The sequence below is a fragment of the Anser anser genome, assembly GCF_964211835.1.
Source record: "Anser anser genome assembly, chromosome: 1".
In the NCBI taxonomy this organism is placed as follows: domain Eukaryota; kingdom Metazoa; phylum Chordata; class Aves; order Anseriformes; family Anatidae; genus Anser; species Anser anser.
Window position 1 is genome coordinate 65894759 of NC_139720.1, and position 21351 is coordinate 65916109.

General features: G+C 50.5%; 1 protein-coding gene across 2 annotated transcripts in view; it reads left to right on the top strand.

Annotated features, from left to right (window-relative positions):
• Window positions 1-20576, top strand: part of WNT5B (Wnt family member 5B) — a 70663-nt gene extending 50087 nt beyond the window's left edge. The window contains exons 1-5 of one of the 2 annotated variants that reach the window (XM_083822992.1): window positions 2556-3930; window positions 4796-4944; window positions 5574-5821; window positions 11726-12018; window positions 20030-20576. In XM_083822992.1, the coding sequence (XP_083679118.1) occupies window positions 4865-4944; window positions 5574-5821; window positions 11726-12018; window positions 20030-20488 (1080 nt within the window). In that variant the 5' untranslated portion in view covers window positions 2556-3930; window positions 4796-4864 and the 3' untranslated portion in view covers window positions 20489-20576. Of the gene's footprint in view, window positions 1-2555; window positions 3931-4795; window positions 4945-5573; window positions 5822-11725; window positions 12019-20029 lie in introns of those variants that run through there. The other variant, XM_083822993.1, reaches the window with a different exon arrangement.
• The last annotated feature ends 775 nt before the right edge of the window (window positions 20577-21351 follow it).

A 21351-nucleotide genomic window follows, 5' to 3' on the forward strand; every position in this document is an offset into this window, starting at 1 on the left:
GCTCCTTCCTGTGGACCACCGGGTGCAGGTCTCCAGCAGCCAGGCTGGCTCAGCACGGGGACTTCGCCTCTCTAAGAGTACAGAACCACCTTGGGAGATAGGACGTTCATGTCCCGGCTTATCCTTGAATTTTGCCCCTTTTTTGTAGCAGGTGTGACGGTCTTGCTCCAGGTGAGCTCGTTGCCTGGTGTGTGAAGTATTGTGGGGTGAGCGGCAGCGTTCATAAGGATTTACATATGCTCTGTCTATTTTGCTAATGAGAAGCTGTTTTATTTGTAGAATCACCATCCTTTTAAATATGGTTTCAAATGGTAGAAAGATTTAACATCTGGCCTCTTCTGTTGTTTTTAGTACTTCTGCTTTTCTTGCTGCCTTCCTCCCTTCTTGCTCTCCTTGGTCCGGCCCTTCAGGGACGGCTGTCGCCGGGGCTGCTGAGACTGGCAGGTATATCTTGGCGTTTGTGCTCTACACGGCGCGGTGGCAGTGGGACCGAATGTCATTGGCCAGGGGAGGAATGGAAAAATGAAAGAGCAAGGTAGCGGTGAAAGGAAATCTGGATCTGTCAGCAAGGGTGACAGGTGATGAGATGCAGAAGAAGGTAGCACATGAGCACATCAGAAGATAAAACTGAGCTCATAAGGACCAAAAGAAACAAGCGGGACATAGACAGGAATAATCTGCCCTTCCAGCGGAGACAGACAGTGTGCAACAAGTCAATGTCAAGACAAAGAGGCAGGCCTGAAGGACTGATGTGCTGGGATGCTTTGAGGAGGTTTTATCACACCACCTGTAACGCCCCAGCTGGGCCTGGGCCTGCGGAGGTGACTCTAACTTCTGGTTTTAGTAATAATCGTGATACAAATGAAATAGCACATTTAGGTCAGGAAATGTGGAAGAAATCAGCATGGTGGCACAGTGCTAAGGGTCAGCAGCAGGGGAGCAGCACAATCCCAAACAAGCATGGGGTGGGGGATGAAAGATGGTGTGGGCTCCTGGGTGAAGGCTGCAATTTAGCTTCAAGGGATTTCTTTTAAAAAAAAAAAAAAAAACTACACTCCCTTTGAAACTGGTTGAGCTGAATGGGCAGGTGTGTGACATTAATGAGATTCCTGAAGTCTTAGTAAGAACTGTGGTTAAAACCAAGCCTGGCTGCCAGAAGCAGACGTGTGGTAGGGCAGTATGGTGCATCTCTCAGTGCTGTCAACGCGCGAGTCAGAGGGCAGGGACTGACACATGTAAACCCTCCTTCCTGGGAATGGTTCCCTACGCATCTCTACTGAGATTACTGAGAGTATTACTGGGAGTAGAGGAGACTCTACTTAAGTGAATATTTTTCCCATCTTGAGTAAGTGCCTTATGTCAGTCTAGAGGGAGAGAGCAGTAAATGTTTCTGGATGCACTGGATGTTGCAAGGCATGAGAAACAGGCATTGAACCACAGTCAAGTTGCAAAAATAAACAGGAACTTGAAAGAGGCTCTTGATCATAACAGGAAGAATGCATGTCCAGTTCTCCCCAGTCTGGGAGAAACTGGACCAGATGCAGAAATGGTGAGCGTTTAAGTTGCATGGAAAGAGACTTACATTTTCCTTCAACTCTCCTTACGGCACTCAGTAAAGGTCTGTGTCGCACTTGGGGACATCCCAAACGTTTAAAAAACAGTAAGTATAGGACAAGGAGTTTGCGTGAATAACTCTCCGTTTCCAATTTATCGGGGCTGTCTTCCAGCCAGGGTTCAACTTTTTCACAGTCTGCCAAATCTTTGGGAATGATCTCATGGACACGACCTCCCCTTCTTTCCTGGAGCCTTGCAGCTTCACTCCGGCGCACGCGGCATGAACCGCGTTGGGAAAGTGGCAATTGTTCTCCAGCCGCATCAGCGTGACTTTGAAAACTCGATGTGCAAACTTCACACACGTGTGTCACCTCTGAAAACTGGGGCACTAATTTTCGGCAGCACAGGAGACAGTTGCCTAGGGCAGCAGGGGCTTGAATGCTGCAGGGTGCCAGGGCTTTGCTGAGATGCAGGCTTGCTGCCGCTGCTGCTTGCTCTGAGAGGGGATCATCAGACCTTTACCCTGAGGGCTGAGGTTCATGTCCCCTCTGCGGGTGACAGCTCCCTGTTTGATGATCCTCAGTGCTCTGGGTGCAAGCACCAGATGCAGAGTGGGTTCGCCACCACCTTTGAGTGTGCCAGCCCTCCCCCCCCGAAAGAGTGGGATGAGGCCTTTTTCAGCAGAAGCAATAGCAGCCAGTGGTTTTGGAGTCATAGCCTTCTTCCCCTGAACCCCCGAGTCCTGCTGGCCCTCCCAGCACCCCAGGCAGTCGTGGAGGATCACCACCCTCTCCTGGCCAGCACTTTGCTGACCTTCTCCATCTCAGCCCCCCAGCAGCCCCCTGCCCCTCAGCCCTCTTCTGCGCAAAATTTCACCGACGTCGCCCACCCAGCCTTGCTTTGGCAAACACCCTTGCCAAAGCTGTTTGAGTCAGCCCTGCTTTGGGGCTTGAAATGTAACTCAGGCCTTTTATTTATAAAACCAAAATCTCATTTTAAAGACTTGCAGGGTGGGTAGAAACAAAAAGTTGTGAGGTAGGGGGATCAATGGCATTCTTCAGACCACCGGCCGAATACTTTGCAGCTTTTGGTTTTGGTTTGGAAGTTGCTGGCTGAGGCAAAACGCCTGCAACAACACCTCACCTGCTATTACCACTTTATCTGGAGTCATAAACACAGTCAGTGAAGAAATTATTTCCAGGACCTTGAAGACGACTCACTTCCGTAATCCACAGCCACTCTCGCCAGCGGCAGACTTGAGCTGGAATTCAGTTTCAGACATTTTCCACTGAAGCATCTCCTTCAGTTGCCGCCTTTGACAGGATATTAGCTTGGCTGGATAAGTGATCTTATCCAGTACAGCAATTTTTGTGTCTCGTGTTTCAAGATAAGATGAAAATGTGCCTTGCTTGTGCTTGTTGGTGGTCAGGGCACTGCTAGTAGTATTCACAGCGCTTAGCTGTCATTAATCATCAGCTGCCTTTGAATATTAATAACTGAGATATTTATTTAATGCTGTGTGTTTCTAGACCAGGCTCCACGTGAGCATCTCACAGGCTTTACTGAAGGGGGGGGGTTCCAGTTCCATGACGCCTCGGTGCCGTGGGCTGACTGCGGCAGCTGATGGCACATCCACGTTGTGCTCCGTGAGGATCGGGAAGCACATCGGCAGGTGCCATGTGGCATTCCTGCCCAGCAGGGACACGGGACGCCTTGCTGCTCCTCACTCCTTTCTCAGTACCCACGAGGAGACGTGGTGAGGGCGAAGCTCGGAGGTACGCCTCTCCCATCATGTCATTCATTTACATGGTGCGTGCCTTGTATATGTGTGTGAGACAGTGAGGTCTTTTTCTGTTGTTTTGTTTTGTTTTTCACCCTAATCCTTCCTTCTGGCTGTGTTGAAATGGAAAGGTGGCACGTGCTCTTCTCTGCCAGCGAAAAGATTTTCTGTATCTGAGGCTGGCTTGGAAATTCTTTAGGTGACATCACGCCGTGTCTGTGCAGACTCATTGTTTGTCATGGAAAAGCCATTCATCCATACACAACTTCCTTCCTCCCCAGACTCCCAGAGATAAACTTTCCATTCTGCCTATTCCCTATAGAAATAGACCCCAAACACGTATGCGTGGCTATGCACACACACACCTCGCCATCCCTCCGTCACGCTCAGGGGTGTGGGAGGAGGGAGAGGGAGGCTACGGAAGATGTGAATAAAGTCACCCTGTTTTCCTCAGACGTGGATCCTGCTGTGCCCGAGCGGCAAAGCTCCCCTCCCGTGGAGGCAGCGGGTCACACAAGGCTTTTTTTGTCCTGCGGCTCATTCTGGCGCTCGCGGCCGCACATCTGCCTGCCAGGTGAGGCGGCCACCAGCTGCAGGTACAGCACATCTGGACGGGGCCGGCAGCGGAGCGTGCTGCAAACAAACACCGCAATTTCACCGTGGCGGGCGCGAGGAATTCGATAGAAAATATACTTCGGCGGCCTGAGCTGCCGAGTCTGGTGATTCACGTCTCGGGCGGTGTTTATGAGGCGAAATGAAGGAAAGGGCTGGGCGCTGCTCGCCGCTCTCGGGCCACGCAGGAGGGGACCCCCGGGGGCCCCCGCGTCCAGCCTGCCTGTGGGGTCACCACGGCGGGGGGAGGCCGCATGGGGATGGAGCGGGTGCAGCTGCGTCCCTCGCGGTCCCCGGTGGGATGAGTGGAGAGGGGCGTCGGGGCGAGGGGAGCCTTTGAAGCCTTCCTCTCGCCCACCTCCCCAGCCCCTTCAGCCATCAGGCGGAGCTGCCAGCCCCCGGCTGATGACCCCCCCTGCCCGGGGGGCGCGGGGCTGAGGGTGGGCTGCTTTTGAAGGCCACTTCGGGGCGCCGTGTGCGTGTGTGTGTGTGTAGGGGGGCGACATTTCCGAGCCGCCCCCTGCATTACAAAGGCGGCGGGGCCGCTTTGATGCGCCCCGACGGCTCCACGCACACCTGCCGCCGAGGGGCACCGGGGGGGGGGGGGCACATCAAAGCCGGGCACCCCCCTCCCCCCCAAAAAAAATAACCCCCAAACCCCACACATCTCCCCCCCGCCCCGCACGGCCCCGGCTCCTCGGGGGCTGCCGTCGCGGGGGCGCGGCCGGGGGAGGGGGCGGCGGGGCGGGCCGGGGGGCGGCCGCCGGCGGCAGGGGGCCGTGCTCGCCGCGCCCCCGCCGCACGCAGGCCCCGCTGCAGGGCTTCTCCTCGGCTCCTCTCCCTCCGCAGGGCGCCCCGTCCCGGCGGCAGGCTCCGCGGGGGCCGCCCCAGAGCCGCCGGAGCCCCCCGCAGCCCACCATGACGGGGCCGAGGCTGGCGCTCGCCGCCGCGCTCCTCTGCAGCTGCACCTCGCCGGTGGCCGACGCCAGCTCCTGGTGGTGAGTTTTGGGGCGCCGGGCAGCCCCGAAAAGCCTTTGTCCCGGGCTGGGGGCCGGGGAGGGGGCTTGGCTGGGGAAGTTGGCTGCTTGCTCCGTCCCGGGCTTCTTTCGCTGCTGCTCGCTTCTTGCGAGGTCCCCCCCTCCCTCTCCTGCCCCTTCCCTGGTTTTTGGGGAGGTGGGACGCGGCCCCTCTCCCGCAGGAGTTTCAAGGGGGGCTTTGTGCGGGGCTCTGGGTGAGGGGGGAGGCGTAAGGAGAGGCTGGGTAAGGTTTCCGATCCGCTGCCAAAAGCGGCCGCGGAGCCCCTTCCCCTAAACAGCGGGAACCTCCCTGTGCTGGAGGCATCGCCCATCGGCGGTCCCGCACGAAGCAGCAGCCCGCTTTCTCCTCCTGCGGAGAAAGAGATGAGCTTTCCCTCTGCTCCCACTCCCCATCCCGGGTGGTTAAATTCGGGTTTCGAAGGAGCCCCGTTCCTCCCGCCCGAGCCCTGGAAAGGGCTCGTGTCTGGCCGAGCACCGAGGGAGGGAGGCAGCTGACAGGCGAAACGCGTCCGGCCTTCGGGAGCGAGGCCGGGGAAAGGTGCTCGGGCCTCCCGCGGCAGCCCCTGTTGGATGCTCTTCTCTCCTCGCAGGTCTTTGGCCATGAACCCCATCCAGAGGCCCGAGATGTACATCATCGGCGCTCAGCCCGTCTGCAGCCAGCTGCCGGGGCTCTCCCCCGGGCAGCGCAAGCTGTGCCAGCTCTACCAGGAGCACATGGTGTTCATCGGCGAGGGGGCCCGCAGCGCCATCAAGGAGTGCCAGTACCAGTTCCGGCAGCGCAGGTGGAACTGCAGCACGGTGGACAACACCTCCGTCTTCGGGCGGGTCATGAAGATAGGTAGGAGCACCCAGCGTGGGGCAGCAGCGGTGGGGGCACGCTGGGTGTCCCCCTGCGGCTTTCTGCCTTCCTTCAAATGTGTGTTTGGGAGCCAAGCCCCGTTAGCGCTGCTCCTAAAACTCCCTTTAATGAGCTTTTCCATCCCCTGGTGCTGCCCGCACCTGAGTGGAGGCAGCAGCGCACCTGAACCGCAGCTGGGGCAGGGGGCATCCCCCCTGGGGGGGCCATGGGGAGGTCAGGACGAGGGGGCTGCTTTTGTTCCATGTGCTTGCTTAGAGGTAGGGAGGGAAGAAGCTGGAGCCAGGAACAATGGACCCATGTTATCGTTCCCAGCATCTGGAGTGCCCTTGGACAGGGAATGCAGCCCTGAGATGTGGGAAATATGGACTCCCTGGCTTGGGATCTCCCCCCTCCTCCCTTTTCTTCTGTTTTCTGTGTAAACCGAAGGGATTTTTATAATTCCTGCCCTGCTGGCCAAAAGAGGCGCATTGACAGGCCATTGCTGCACTTGAATTGAGGTGTGACCTAGCCGCATTGTCCCAGCTCCTTTTGAAATGCAATCATCTGATGGCAAGAAACTGAGAAATCCGGGCTCGGTTTGATGTGTCCGACAGCCAGGACAATAAAGAAAAGGTGTTAAAACAGCCGCTTACACACACACGCACACGCACCAGCCTTTGTGTGGTGGGGTTTTGTTTCCCACCCACAAAGCTCTCAATGAAGAATCCAGGGCCAGCACTATTCCTCATTTGTAAGGTCGGGGAAAACACTTAATAGGGGATGGAAAAAGACCTCCTGCGGCCCCAGCTGCCCCCAGCGTTGCTTACACCTTTCTGGCCTCACTCTCAAAAAGCTGCACGGGGAGCAGAACACCAGGAGATGCATCTTTAATGCCTCTGGGGTGTCAAGGCAATAGGGCACTGGGGTAACTGAGTCCTGTGATCGCTTCCATTCACTCCTGAAATTATGTGGCATCATCCTGGAGAATTTCAGGGACTTTTCTGCACGTGCTGCTCTGTCTCTCAGAATCCCTAATCCAGCCCATCAGAGCCATTCAATTCCTCCCTTTCTGCCCATCTGTCCGGCTCACACCCCAACAAATCCCTGCTTCCCTGGGATGCTCCCTTGGGAAATGCTGTTTCCTGACAGATACTTTCAGCTGCTGATGCACATCCAAGGCATCTGCGCATCCTTGATCTCTTGCTCTCTGATACCAAGAGTGGTGGCCAGATGAGGCTCTGTGCAATCCCAGGCTGTTAAAACTCGTGCTTCAGGGTACAAACACTGAAACTTCAGCCACCAAAGGAAAAGGACAGCAAATATCTCTCCATCTCTCCCTTCTGGCGTCCCTCCCTCCCTCCCATGTAACTTAACATCCCAAAGAATGGGGCACAATTCAGATTCCCAAAGAGATCCTAGTGACCCCACAAAGATGCATGAAAAGAGCAAACCTCATCCTCTTCTTAAGTACCTTCCTGCAGCCCCAGCTCGGTCAAGTGGGTAAGTCCAAACCTGAAAAAAGAAAAAAAAGAATTGTGATCTGAAGGGAAAATAAAGATCAGAGCTGGAGGATGAAAAGCAGCCAGGAAGGATCAGCGGGTGTATGAGAAGAAGGGAAGAACATGGATATTGGAAGACAGATGATACTTCCTTTTTAAAACTAATTTGATGCCGTTAGCTTAAATTGAGAGTAGATTTGGGGTTTGATGAGGAAAGAGGCGTTGTGGTTATGTGGTGGTTGTGTCCAGTAGTCCTGCTGTTTGGTTTGTGTGTGTACACGCCTGTTAGGAGTACTGTTGGACCTCTGGTAGGGATCTGCTGATGGTGGTGTCTGTGAGGCGATGGCCTGTGGTTGCCCCTGTTCAAAAACCTATCCTAGCAAGGAGTTTTGAATCTGGCTCCTCTAGACCCCCTACTTTGATCAGTCAGAGCACATTCAGAAGGTGATGTTTGTTCTCCAGTGCAAGAGAATTGTCACCAAAGGTGGCCTGGAGCGTTACAGGGCTTATGAAGATTCACCGCTGTTGTCTAAGTCGGCGATAAGGTGCTGCAGAGGGGGATGCCGCCTCCGGTTTTACTTTTTCTGAGTTTGTAATGGGGCACTGGTCATCACTTCAGCAAGTCCGTTTTCCATGCTAGAGAAGAAAAACCCTCTCAGTCTCTCAGGTCATGTCAGCTATAAAGTCATTCTTCCCCGGGTTCATTCACACCGTGTGCCTGTCTCTTGTTTTCAACCCCTAAGCCCCAGTTCTGGACCACAGCCCTCTTGCTGTACGCCGTGCCAGCAGCACGAGAAGGGTCTGGAGACCAGAATATCTGCGAGAGTGCAAAGGCATGCCAGAGAGACGTGTTGGGGGGGGGAAGGAGATAAGGACCCAGAAGGTGTGTAGTGTGCCAACAACCTTAGGCTGCCCACCCACTGATGCAGGCATGGCATATGTTACGTGATTTCTTGAGCTGCTCTAGATTATGAGAGGGGAGGAGAACCTGCCCTGGCCAAGTCCAAAGCCTGGGAGAAATTCGGGAGAGCGTTCTCTCAGAAACCTAGATGATTCGTTTCCTTTCCACCTCACAGAGCTTGGCTCAGCTCAGAAACGGGAGACCTGCTTGGTCTGTGTTTAATCATTACACCTTCATTTTGTGCGTTTTATAGAGGTGAGGCAGGCCAATGGTAGAAAAATTTTGCAGGGGCATCTGTAGCACAGAAGTCAGCTTCTTTTTAACAGATATTTCCTAGTGTTTGTATTATCGTGAGAATTGCCCTTAGCTTTTGGACATGCCCTCTGCCTTATTCAATAACAATACCTGCTGATGTACAAAAATTATCCTTCTGAAGTTGCTTCTTGCCCTGTCAATACGGATTTTAGACCGAGTATGTGTGTATATATACATCTGTAAGTTACATACAGATACAGTCCTAAATTCTATGCTTACATGGGAGAAGACAGAGCATCCAAAAAGGTAGTGTTAGTATTTTCTTGGGGGAGAAGAGAATATACAGCCTGTAATTTCCTTCAGCACAATCCTAAGTGCAAGACTGGGGTTTCCAGGTTAGTCCAGTCCTTTCTGGAGCCAAAGATTTTTATCTCTTCTGCCTTTTCAAATGCAAAAAGGAGAAAAGGAGTCTTAAAAGATGAGAACAAAGAGAAATACTTTTCCTCCAGACAGGAAAACTTTAGGGAATTAAAAAAAAATAATTTGAAACTACATTTTTTCCATTGAAAAAAAAGTTAGAGCAACACATCTTTATCTCTTTCCCTTTGGTCTCCCCTCTGGGGTCAGTCCTCCCCTTTCCTTCTCCCAGCTCTGGAAGGTCAAGTGGCTGGGTGGATGCCCGGCCGGCGGCAGGCGGAGGAGGGCAGCAGAGCCCCGCGCTCAGCCCCACCGCCAGCCTCCCACACCTGGCAGCACCAGGGCTGCAGCCCCCCCGGGGCATCGCCACCCCCCCAGGGCACCCACCGCACAGGAGACCTTCGCTGTGACCGCAAGGTTAGGGAAAAACACAGCACTGAGATGACAGCGTAGCGGTGTGGAAGTGGGGTGAGTTTTGAGAAGTTGAGCTAACATCCTAACACTTTTTCAAGGCTGGATGTGTGGTGGGAGAGCAGAGACAAGACAGTGAGGGATCTAACCGAAAGCTAGGATGTGTCAGCCCACAGTTGCCAGCTACAAATTTGCTTTGTATTAGCATGGGATTCCATACACACATCCGATCCTGCCTCCCAAACCAGAAGTACATCAGCTGAGCACCGTGGTTTGTTCCGCTTCGAGCGCAGCGAGGAAGGAAAACCACTGCTGCTCGTTTCAGCCTCTCCCACCGCCAGCCTGAACCCCTTACGCAGACCCAGGGACTGCAGGCAGGGTTGTGGTGCTGCTGCATCTGAAACACGGAGGTGGTTAAAGCACGGGCAGTGAAAGTGCAGATCCAGCCTCCACGTCTGGTACGGGAATCGCAAGCAAGCTGTGAGGATCCTAAGCACCTGGAGTCGTGCAGTCTCTCTGAACAAAGTGCAACCCTGGGAGCTCCTCTGTGTGATTCAGGTCAAGCCAGTATGACGGCTGGTACAGCCACAGGGCTCCCGCCACATGGGCACAGGCCGGTAGTGGTAAAGTGCACATTGGGTGTTACCTTAGCACTGCATGTAATGTGCAAAAACTCGACACTGGTTGCTGCAGAAGGACCACACGTCCCCTCTGAGCTGAATTATCTTGACTAGGAGTCACTCCTCTTTACTTCTTGGACCAGGAAGGTTCTGGGGGCATAGTCCTCTTCCTTATGACCTGCTAGGGAGGCCCTCCCTTCTATGCTGTGTGCCCCCTGGCATTTTATCAGTCCTCGTGCACATGGCAGAAGCCCTTAGCATACAGCCCTCATTTAGGGAAAAATAAATAAACCACAAGTTGTTCTGCAAGGTGGGTGCCATTCACAGCCTTGCCTTTGTCTTGGGTCATTACCGCTAAGCTGGTGATAAGCTGCTAATAATTGCAGGTTGTCGGCACATGCAAATTGGAACAGGAGCATACCAAAAGCATCAGCTGGGTCCTGCTGGGTGAGCTGGCATTGAGCACTGGTGACAAACTGTTCTTGGGGCATCTGCCCTCTGAAGTCAGCCTAATTTGCTCGAGAGCATCCAAAGGTCACCTCTTGCTGGGATTTGGTGTTATGTAGCTCTTCAGGATTGGGCTGCTTATTCCAGTGAAGCTTTGGCAGTTGTTTCCTTTATCACCTGGAAGTGTGGTGACGCACACGATGACTCTGGAGGTGTTGGTTTAGGTATTTATTACAGCATGTGGTGATAGTGCAGGTGTGGGTTGCCTCCCCCCTCTCCAGCCGGGGCACTGTGCTGCACGCTTGGCCTCGTGCCACGTTCTCGGCTAAGCTGGTGCCCCGGTCAGGCTGGGGCTGAACCAGGAACGGAGCAGGAGACCTGCTCCAGCTGCTCGGCTTGGCCTCCGAGCAGGGCAGCCTCTCATACACGTGCAAGCGGAAAGTCTTTTCATTTATTACTGGCTACATGGGAAAGTTTTACTCCTTCCAGCGCTGCGGTTCTGTAGGTGTCGGGAGAGCCTCTGCCTTGGCGTTTTAGTGTAAAAATGGTTTCCTTCAGTTTATCTTGAATCAAGTCTCAGCTGGACATATTTAACCCAAGTGAAACTAGTTGAAGGTGAGGTGCCCATAAAAAGCACTTGTCCCAGTTGGATTGAAACAGTTATAGAGAGGTATCTGGCTGGCGGGGAACGCTCCCCTTGCACTGCTCCAACCTCACCAGTTGTTCTCGACGATTTTTGGCAGGTTCAGTGGCAGCAGTTGTATTTTCAGCAAATGAATAACCCTCTTGTTGCTTGAGAGGTTCCTCCGGGTTAGAATCGGAGCATGCTGAAGGGTTGACCTGAGGCAGAAAAGGGAAAGAGGCTGAGCAGTCCTTGCCAATGGTGGTGCTGTTTCTTTTGGGCAAGGCTCAGGGCTTCCAAGGCTCTTAAATGGACAAACATAAAATTAAAAAAAAATAATAACCTTTGAGGAGCAGCACCTAAAAATTCACGGAGAACATGTTCTTCCCAAGGATACTTCTCCAGGCCATATCAGGAATCTCAGCCCCTTCCCTGGTGTGTGTCAGAATTGGTTTTTGATCTTGGTCACACACAAACTGCCAGCACTGGGCAGGCAATTGCCTGGGGCTGTTACTGTGGAATGAAAACAACAGAGCGATGTGTTACGGCAGTTCCCCCTCTACCAGAGCAGGGTGGTTCTCCTGTGCTTGGCCACCCAGTTAGTTTTAATGCACTTTCTCAGGGCACAGCACTTCCCACTGTCCTGAGCCTGCTTGATTACATCTTAATGCGCATTTTGTTTGCTAGAAGGGATTCGCCTGTTATTAATTTCCTCCTCACATCCTCTTGCAGGTAGCCGAGAGACTGCTTTCACCTATGCCGTCAGTGCTGCCGGGGTGGTGAACGCCATCAGCCGGGCTTGCCGCGAAGGAGAGCTCTCCAGCTGTGGCTGCAGCCGGACTGCCCGGCCCAAGGACTTGCCCCGAGACTGGCTGTGGGGTGGCTGCGGGGATAACGTGGAGTACGGGTACCGCTTCGCCAAGGAGTTTGTGGATGCCAAGGAGCGGGAGAAGAACTACGTGAGAGGCTCAGAGGAGCAGGCGCGCATGCTGATGAACTTGCAGAACAACGAGGCTGGTCGCAGGGTAAGACGAACGCTGACCCTTCCCTGTTTCTGAGGGGCAGATGCAGAGGTTGTGAGGTAGCTGGATGTCACGTTCCTTGGAGGTTTGGTGAGGGACAGTCCAGACGTGCCCCAGTAACTCCCTTGAAACAGTGTATGGTCTCATTTCCTCTGTTTTTACGGATAGCACAGACAACGCACAATATGATGTTCCAGCTCTAAAGGCTGGCTTCCATTGACAGCTAAAGCCAGTGAGTTTGGGGTCTTTTGAGATACTGGATGGCACGTGTGCAGACATGTAAGCCTTTACTAAATAAACCAGGTGCTCTAACAGCCCACTTCCCAGGTTTAAGTCTCAGAAATGTGCTTCCCAGAGCTGCCAACAGGACAGGGTGATGGTAAAGAGGACAGTCTGTTGGCATGTGGAGTTTTTTTCTACTGCCATCATTAAGATTTTGGGGAATATAAGGCAAACATTGAATCAAGCTGCCTGGCTGTCTCTTAAACTTACACCTTGCTTAGACACCTTGATATTGGGCAAAATAAATAATTTGCACCAAGGCAACAGACCTTTTCTGAGAAGATGCATGGTTTTGATCTGCAGACCTCTAGAGGTGGAGAAATCCATCACCTCTTTTTGTAGCATGCTACTGTCATTAGTCACCCTCACTCTTTCAACAATGTGCATCATTGTAATTTAAATTTATCCAGCATCAGCTTCCAGTCAGTTCTTTTTCTGACTTTTACAGATAGATTGAAAAACCCCTTAGTAAACAGAATCTCCTCTCCATAGAAATATTTAGCTACTGCGGTTTATTCACCACTCTTTGTTTTGACAAACTAAGTTGAGAACTTAAGTGTTTCTAGCTTGCAGATGTTTTCAACAGTCATCAAACCATTTTTGCATCACTTCAGCGTACCCTTTCCAGTTCCCGTATCCCTTAAAATTCAGGTACTAAAATTACCTGTCGAGTTCTGGTATTGGTCTCACTGATGCTGTAAACATAGGTGAAGTTGTCCCCTTGTAATGCATTCAGTGTCTGTGCATCTGCTTTTCATGCAATTCCTCCTTCGGTGATTAATAGCCTGGAAGGTGTAGCATCATTCATATGCCATACAACTCTATAACCCTGCTTCTTTCCAAATGTAGGAAGAAATGCCTGAATGTTTTTGCTTTCTTCCCAGAATGTTTAAGAATTTTATCGTTCCTCTCTAGTAGCAAGCTTTTCTAAAGTTAATTTTGTTTCTAATCCATATTAAAAAATCCTATTAGATGTAGTTAGCCTTGCTCTTTTACACATTCTTAACTAATATCCTTAGTTTCCTTAGCAATTTTATGCCATTTCGAACTTCTAATTGTTACTGAATTATCTTCCCCTTTCCCATTCATGTGTTGCTTTTCTGCATATAATTTCAGCTTCCTTTTACCACCAGATATGTTTGCTCTGGTTTTTGATTGTGGAATTGATGTGTCAGGTTGAGGCTCTGCACGTACTCCATACTCCTTTTGCAAATTCAGACTGAGGTAAACTTGCAGGAGGTGGAAAATGGTGGACTTGAAAGCTCTGGAACTCAGTGGTTTTTGGTTAGGGTATTTATGTATTTATTTATTTAGGCTTGGGAGGGCAGAGGGTCAGCGTTTGCTTAGAAAGGATGACCGTCCCTCCATGGAGTAGTAGCCTAAATGGGATGTTCTTCACCACATTACGTACTTTGAACATCTTGTATATCTGGAGTCATGAACTTGGATTACTACAAATCCAAGTCCTGTGTAAAATAGGAAGTGAATGTGTTACCAGCATTTTTATCAGCTGGCCCTATGGCCTTGAGAGAACCACAGACAGAAAATGACCAATAGTTTGATGGACGGCTGAACTGTAGCAACGTCTTAATTAGAAGATCAAGTTAGAAGATAGTTGCTCTGCAGCGTGGCTAAAACGTCACCATGTCGTGTTATTCTTGTTATACGGGGAAGAAACCGAGCTGTGAGTTCTAACTATGGCATGGTTTTAGATGGAAGAAAGCTTTGTCCTTTTTTAGGGATGCAGCTAAAACCAGTTCTGTCCTGCCTTTACGACAGTGCAGAAAGTTGAATAAGCTGTGCTAGGAGTGCTGCAGTGCACATGCTTCTCTGGGCTCTGCAGACGAGACCCTCAAGGTGATTTCTTTGTCTCCAGTTAGTGCAGGACCTGGACAAAAGCTTTTCTAAGGGCCCAGCAAAAGACAATGTTATTTCAAGGTTGGTTTTGGTAGACGCTGAGAACAGATGGCCTTAGAAAATAACCTTAGATTAGGTGAACAGAAGTCATTTTAGATTAAATTGAATGGAACTCTAAACCAGTGTGTAATTAAGCTTGTGGATTAACAAACTCTGATAAACTAAGGGAGCCGGTTAGTAAACTCAGCTGAGGAGCTCAATGTGGAGGAGGTCTGGAACTTTTTCAAGTCAAAGATGCTAAAGCCATTACAATTCTGCATGCCAAGCAAGAGGAAAAAGCTTGTAGGAAGAATATCCAGACCTCACTGAATGAATAACTACCACAGAGAAGCTATTAGGAATAGACTGAGAGCTTACTAAGAATGGGAAAAAAAAAAGAACCGATAGCAAATAAATAACAAAACGCTCTGTCTTAGAGTTCAAGAAGCGTAAAGATGAAGTGAGAACAGTAAAAAGCAAGCTGAGTCAGACCTTGCAAAGGGTAGTAACAGAAATAGCAAAAGTTTTTTTTAACTTAGTGAATTGGAAAAGATGGGAAGAGAAGAGACTGCTATTCACTGAGAATGGGGCTGAGTTTAAAGACAGAGTAGTTTTGGTCCCTGAAGTAAAGGAGTGCTTTACCTGGGGCTTCAAGGCAGAATGGGGTGTTGCTCGTGCCATATGTCTGCTGCACAGCGGAGATGTCTTCTGTCCTCAGCACTCCTGCCTAGGGGAGTCGATGGTTGCGGTGTAGATTTGTAAATCTCCCTGGGACTGTATTTTTGGGGAAAGCCAGGCACGGTGCTCTGGGGGCAGGCAGTGGCTGATGATGCTGGTACCCTGTGGAGGTGAGGAAAGCTTGAGGAGGCAGCTGTTGTGTTCAGACAGGTAGAGAAAGAGGAGCTGAGCAGCGAGTACTGAAGTTTGGGGCCAGGAGACCTGGGATGGGTGGGATTGTGCAGGGGGCTGCTGACAGAGAGGTGTTTAGGATTGGATTGAATGATTCAGATGGGAGTCAAATGGTGGCAGCAAAGGTTTGGAAGAATGGAGGGCTCTGGAGTAAGTGGCTTTGGAGTGGGTTGAGTGGATGAGGAATTGGGGGTAGTGAGAAATGGAGATGCTGGGATCAGGAAAGGAGATGAATATGAATCGACCTGGCCTGAGGCAGCTCTGAGATGGCACTGCTACAGGTTCCAGGGCTGTCTGGTCAGGATCATATTTGGCCAGTACAGGGCAGCCTTTGCTCTTGTCTCTTAAAAATATGTTGACATGGCAGTGAAGGGAAATTGAAATTATTGCCACCAAGATGGAAGCAAAAATCAGGAAGCCTGAAGCCCCCAAATCACAGGGAGTGCTCATTTTTTTTCTCTGGCTCTCTGAAAGAGCTGGCACCTGGCAGACAGGCAGTGTGACCTTGGCAGCGTTTACAGGAGGACGTGGGGGAAAGGACATCTCAGGCAAAAAGGAAAACAATCTGACAAGAATTTCTCAAAGGTTGATCACTTGGTCATTTAGAACATCACTGATTTCCTGAAAGGCAAAACAGATCCAATAGGTCTCGTTTAGATGAACTTCTGTGAGACAATTCATGTATTTCCCACGTGGAAACACATGGTTAAATTGGAAAAGATAAGGAAAAATACGGCAACTGTGGGATGAATGAGAAACTGGTTTAAGGGAAGATGTCAGTAAGTTGTGTGAAAGGATGCATATTGATCTTGACAGAGCTTAATTAGCAGAATTCTTCAAGGACTTGCTTGAAGGCCAGTGCTTAATATTTTTGTTTCTTGGCCTTGACACAGGAGTTGGAATGGGCCGATGAAATTTGCTGCTGACGGTGCAGAGGTGGCAGGTATTATGAATATAGAGGAGAATCTAAATTTTGTACAGCACCTAGTGACATCCAATAAAACAACATTAAGACCGTCATTTCAAGGTCTTGTATGCAAAACGTTTTTAGTCATTAGGAGATAAGTAGAAAAGAGTTGGATGCAGCAGCCAGCTGCAGATGTAATGTGGCTCGTAAGGTGGCAAATATCCTGGAATGTACTAGGGAAAGTCTTTTTGAAAGACATAGGGGAATATTAATGCCATTGTTTTAAGATCTTGTAAGGCCCCAAAATATTGTGTGCTCTCATATTCCCAAGCAAAATGACCTCAGACTAGAAAAGGGTTGTTTTGATTGACCCAAGGGATAGGAATCTTTTCCTAAGAAAGCAGGCTAGAATAGCTTGCCATGTTTAGCCTAGCAAAGTGAAAGCTGAGAGAGGATGTGACTGATGTCTGTATTAGTGGGAGAAATAATAGGGAAGGAAAAGTACTTTTTAAGCAAAAGGCCAATTTGGCACAATGGCAAATGGGCATAAAGTGAATACATTTAGGCTGGGAATTAGAAAAAGATACTTTATCATTGAAACAGTGATCAGAATAATGGTGCCTGAAAACCAAATTGCTTTTAAAAGGGCACTCAATACTTTTAAGGAAAACATTACTTGAAGTGGTGCCTACAATAGCAAGAGATCGTACTTAGTAACCAAGAAGGCCCCGTCTAGTCCTACATTCCTAAATGTTAAGTTTTCACTTCTGAGATTCTGGTTTTGGGAGTAGGAAGATGCATGTGTAACTCCATACTCCTGAAACCGGTGCTGCAAGAAAGGGGTGAGGGAAGGAGACACAGCAGTGAGCATTTGCTAAGTGACCACCAGCTGCCGTCCCTCGTGCAGCCTTGCCCTGACTTCCTGGCCAGTGTTTGAGTTGACGATGTCTTCTGATTTTTGGCAGGTGCCCCCAGTCGGTTTCATCTAGGTGAGATGGTTCTCCTTGAACCCAGAGGAGCTTTAACGGCAGGAGAGAAGATTGTCCCTGCTCTCAGTGCTTCTTGGAAGGAGCCGACAGGGCTCGGAAGCAAGCCGAGCCCTTGTAGCTTTCAGGCACTCCTGACCCCATCACCCTTTCACTCCACGTCGCAGTCCTTGTAGTAGTGCTCCTGGCTTTATAGCCCTTGTTTATTTACCTTGGCTGTTATCTCAATATGCTCTTTCCTTCCATCTGTCTCTTTTTTTCCAGTTGGGCTCCACTACCCTCTCTTCTTTCCCCCGCGTTCCTTATCTGTTGCCCTTGTCTGGCGGGCTGTGGCGGTCAGTCCTTCCACGCTATTTACCCAGTCAGCATATGGCAGGCCTCAGTCATCAGTCACTCAGCCCAGTGCCAGAAAAGCCTGGAAGGGGGTCTGGCTAATTGACCACATAGGAATTCCCCATTAATTCTCTTCCCGTTCCCATTCTTGCGAGAAAAGAATTGGAAGAGAACTTGGGCTTATGGGAGAGGGCTTTAAGCCTTTCCATTAGAGGCATTTTCAACCTGCTTAAGTGGCACAGCCATCGATCAGGCCCTGCCTTCAGAACTACACGTGGGGTCTGTTATTCTTTACCTTGACCCTCGCCCAGTCAGAAAGGAGTTCTCCGGTTTCCTCCGCTTTCTCCCCATCCAGGCAGCCGAGGGGGAGAGCCGTGTAGAGGGTAAAGCTGCGGTTACCTCCGCGGGACGTTGATAGTGGGAGCTGTGGGGGGCTGAGCGGCACCATGCTTACCTGTGATAACTGGTAGGGCTCGCGTTCCCCCGCACGGCTATTACCCACATGGGCCAGATGTTTTGAGCATCAGTTGCTTAAAGCCAAGCCAGAGTGAACTCAGTCCCATGACATTAGCTGAGAGGGATCGAGTTGCAGTGTTTTTCTAAAGGAACAAAGCCCAGGATTAGGAAGAATCATAATACTTTATAAAAACATATGCAAGGGCAAGGGAGGCATGAGTGGCCTGGGATTTGACAGAACCATAACCGAAAAGTGCTAACACAAGCTTATAACGAGCAGGCTGGCAATGCAGCGAGGATATAGTAAGTGTCTGGGCCTCGGGAAATTCAGCTGTAGCTCTGTCTGGTGGTAGTACAGCAGGAGTCCTTAAGTAACGGCGTGGTTGGTCCTCTGCAACTACAGTTCAGTCCAAGGCGAGCGCTTAACTCCCAGCCCGTAGCTGTTACACTGTGCTGTGAGGCATTGCCTCAGTAAATTGAGCTCCAAGGAGCAGAACTAAAGCTTCTCTGTTTTAAGGACTCAGCCCATTGACTTCCTTGGGAGCTGGGTTGGCCTCCATGTGATTTAGCCATTAAGCCCAATTGAATCTTCACTAGCTGTCAAAAGCACTAGGTGTTTGTTAGACCGGGAGCAACCAGTTGTTTCAGGAGAACTCTGACCTCTCCCTGCTGGTCCAGAATGCAGTCATACGCAGAAGGTTTTGTTTGTAGGATTGCCTTAATCACCCACTCCTTGGCAAGTGAATGCAGAGAGCTGGGAAACTTTCTTCGGTATCAGTGAGTGAGACAGAAAAGGAGCTTCAGTCTTTGGCTATCTTTTTTTCAGCAGAAAGCCTGCTAGATGTATTGCCGTCTCCTTCAAAACATCCTTATTTTTCTCACGTTTCTTGATCACCCCACCCCAGATACAGCTGGCGCTAATTTTGCAGCTGATGCCAAATAGCTCTGTTTGGCATGTGGGATCTGGCAGAGGCGCTGCTCTGCAAACGTGCAAGAGGCAGGATGGCCATGGGAGAGCAGATGTGAGCCTCATACGTAAAGCATAAAGAGCTCTGGAAGTCAAATGCTGTAACACTTGGTAGCTCTGATTGAATGTGGATGCCAGCTCTTCACTTTGTAAACTCTGGAAGTTCCTGTTGGTGCTGACAGGATCTCACATAGTCTGTAGTGTGGAACCTGTATCTGAAATTAATGGAAAGAACAAACCTGACCTGCACTTCAGTTTGTTTTCGTAGGTTTTGAGCTTTGTTATTCTAAAATGTTTTTTTATTTTCTCTCTCTCCTACCAGCTAGTGCGGGAGGAAGGACTGTTTTCCTTTACATTGCATACTTGCTCTACTGAGGGTTTAACACTCATTAGCCTGAATTCTTGAGACTCTGTTAATTTTGGTTTTCTGCCTTGCTGCACGAGATGCTGCCTTTTCAGGGGTATGATGCATCTACAGCTCCCATAAACCTCTTGAAAACGGAGCTTAAAGTATCTCAGAAAAAGATGGCAGTGAAAGGTTGTGTTTGCTTTTTGGACTTGTATGTCCTCCTGTGTAGCGCTGGTGGTTGTAGTGTAGTGGAGTATGTGGACACGAGATGGCGCAGATTTGCAGCCAGGGCTTGCTCCTCAAGCAGAGGGACCGAAGAGCTGTGAGTGGCCTTGTGTCCGTGTGAAGGCGTTCATCTCTCGCACCTCCACTGCCATCTCTGCTCCTTGCTCTTTGAAAAACAAGGACTCCCCTGGGAACCGCAGGAGAAAAGATCCTCGGCAGAGAGAGGGGGAAAGGCTCCATGGATTTGTTTCAAAAGGATGCAGATGTATTTCTAGAGCGATAGCATCAGTTCCTGTTTTAGCTGACAGGAAATGAACAGGTTCCCAGGTGTTCCCTTGTATCAGCTATGAGGGGAAAAACATGCAGTGTGGTGGTCCATGAGATGTGGGGAATTTCCAGAAACACAAGTATAGGGCCTTCCTGTTCCTGGCCATGCCATCAAGCTAGCAATCTGCCAAAGGAAAAGGTGGGGTGGGGGAGTTCTGGTTAGAGGCAATGTGACCACACATAGAAATATTTAGCAAACGGGATCGCAGCAGGAGGAAGAGGAGACTTTTGTCTGTTCTGAAGGGCGAAACAACAGAAATGGGGGGATAATCAAAGCAGTTATGAAAATGTGCTGATGAATTCGTTATAATGAATGCCAGCTGCCGGCGTAGCGCGAATAAATGCAGCGTTGCCTGACCGCGCTCCTTTCCCCGCAGGCAGTGTACAAGCTGGCGGACGTGGCCTGCAAGTGCCACGGCGTGTCAGGCTCCTGCAGCCTCAAGACCTGCTGGCTGCAGCTGGCCGACTTCCGCAAGGTGGGCGACCTGCTGAAGGAGAAGTACGACAGCGCCGCCGCCATGCGGATCAGTCGCAAGGGCAAGCTGGAGCTGGTGAACAACCGCTTCAACATGCCTACGCAGGAGGACCTGGTCTACGTCGACCCCAGCCCGGACTATTGCCTGCGCAACGAGACCACCGGCTCGCTGGGCACTCAGGGCCGCCTGTGCAACAAGACCTCGGAGGGCATGGATGGGTGCGAGCTGATGTGCTGCGGACGGGGCTACGACCAGTTCAAGAGCGTCCAGGTGGAGCGCTGCCACTGCAAGTTCCATTGGTGCTGTTACGTCAAGTGTAAAAAGTGCACAGAGATCGTTGACCAGTACGTCTGTAAATGAAAAGAGCCACCAAAGCAACAAATCTATATTATATAAATCTATATAGATATATTTTATATTTGTATAAATAAACAGATGATGATAATAATTAAAGAAGCTTATTTAAGAGACATTTTGGTTTTGAAATTTCCCCCCTCAGGCCGGCAGGTTTGCCATCCCTCCCATTCTGCTGGGGAGTTTGTCTTTCAGTGCATCTCCCCTTGGAGGCTTCAGGCAGGGCAGAGAGGCTAAGGAGGTGCTGACAAATCGAACTCCCCCTGCACACACATGTGCACACACACACACACACACACACATACCACCGCCATTTCATTACAGACACAAAATCAGCAGGAAGGAGAAGGGTGGGTGCTCTCTGCTATCTAGGCATTGCATCTCAGTATTTTGTGTTGTTACTGGACATCTTAGATTACAGCCAGGCATGGCAGACCTGGTAATCTGAGTTTCAAGCCCTGCTGCCCCACTAAACCCACTGGGGATTTTGGAAACAATTCTTGATCCTCTGAAGGGCTTTGTCACATGAGAGGGAAAGTTAGCCAAGGCTCATGCACAAGAATACAGCTTAAAATGCAGAGTCTTGTAAACCATTCCTGGATGCTGGACAGCCAGCAACGTGGTGGTGGAAGGTTTGCATGCTGCTGTGAGGAAGGACGGTGTGATCTGTGGCTGGCTGGCGCACAGCCTGGGAGTCCACCTGAAGCCATCCCCTAGCTCCTTGGTGTCGCCTGGACAAAGGGGAAATCTGTCCAGCTCAGTCTACATGGCTATATACAAGAGGGAGAACATTTTCTCCTTTAATCCCATGCTGAAACTTAACTTGTCATTGTAGAGGAGAAGCTGCTGGTGCCCAGGGACATTTGTGA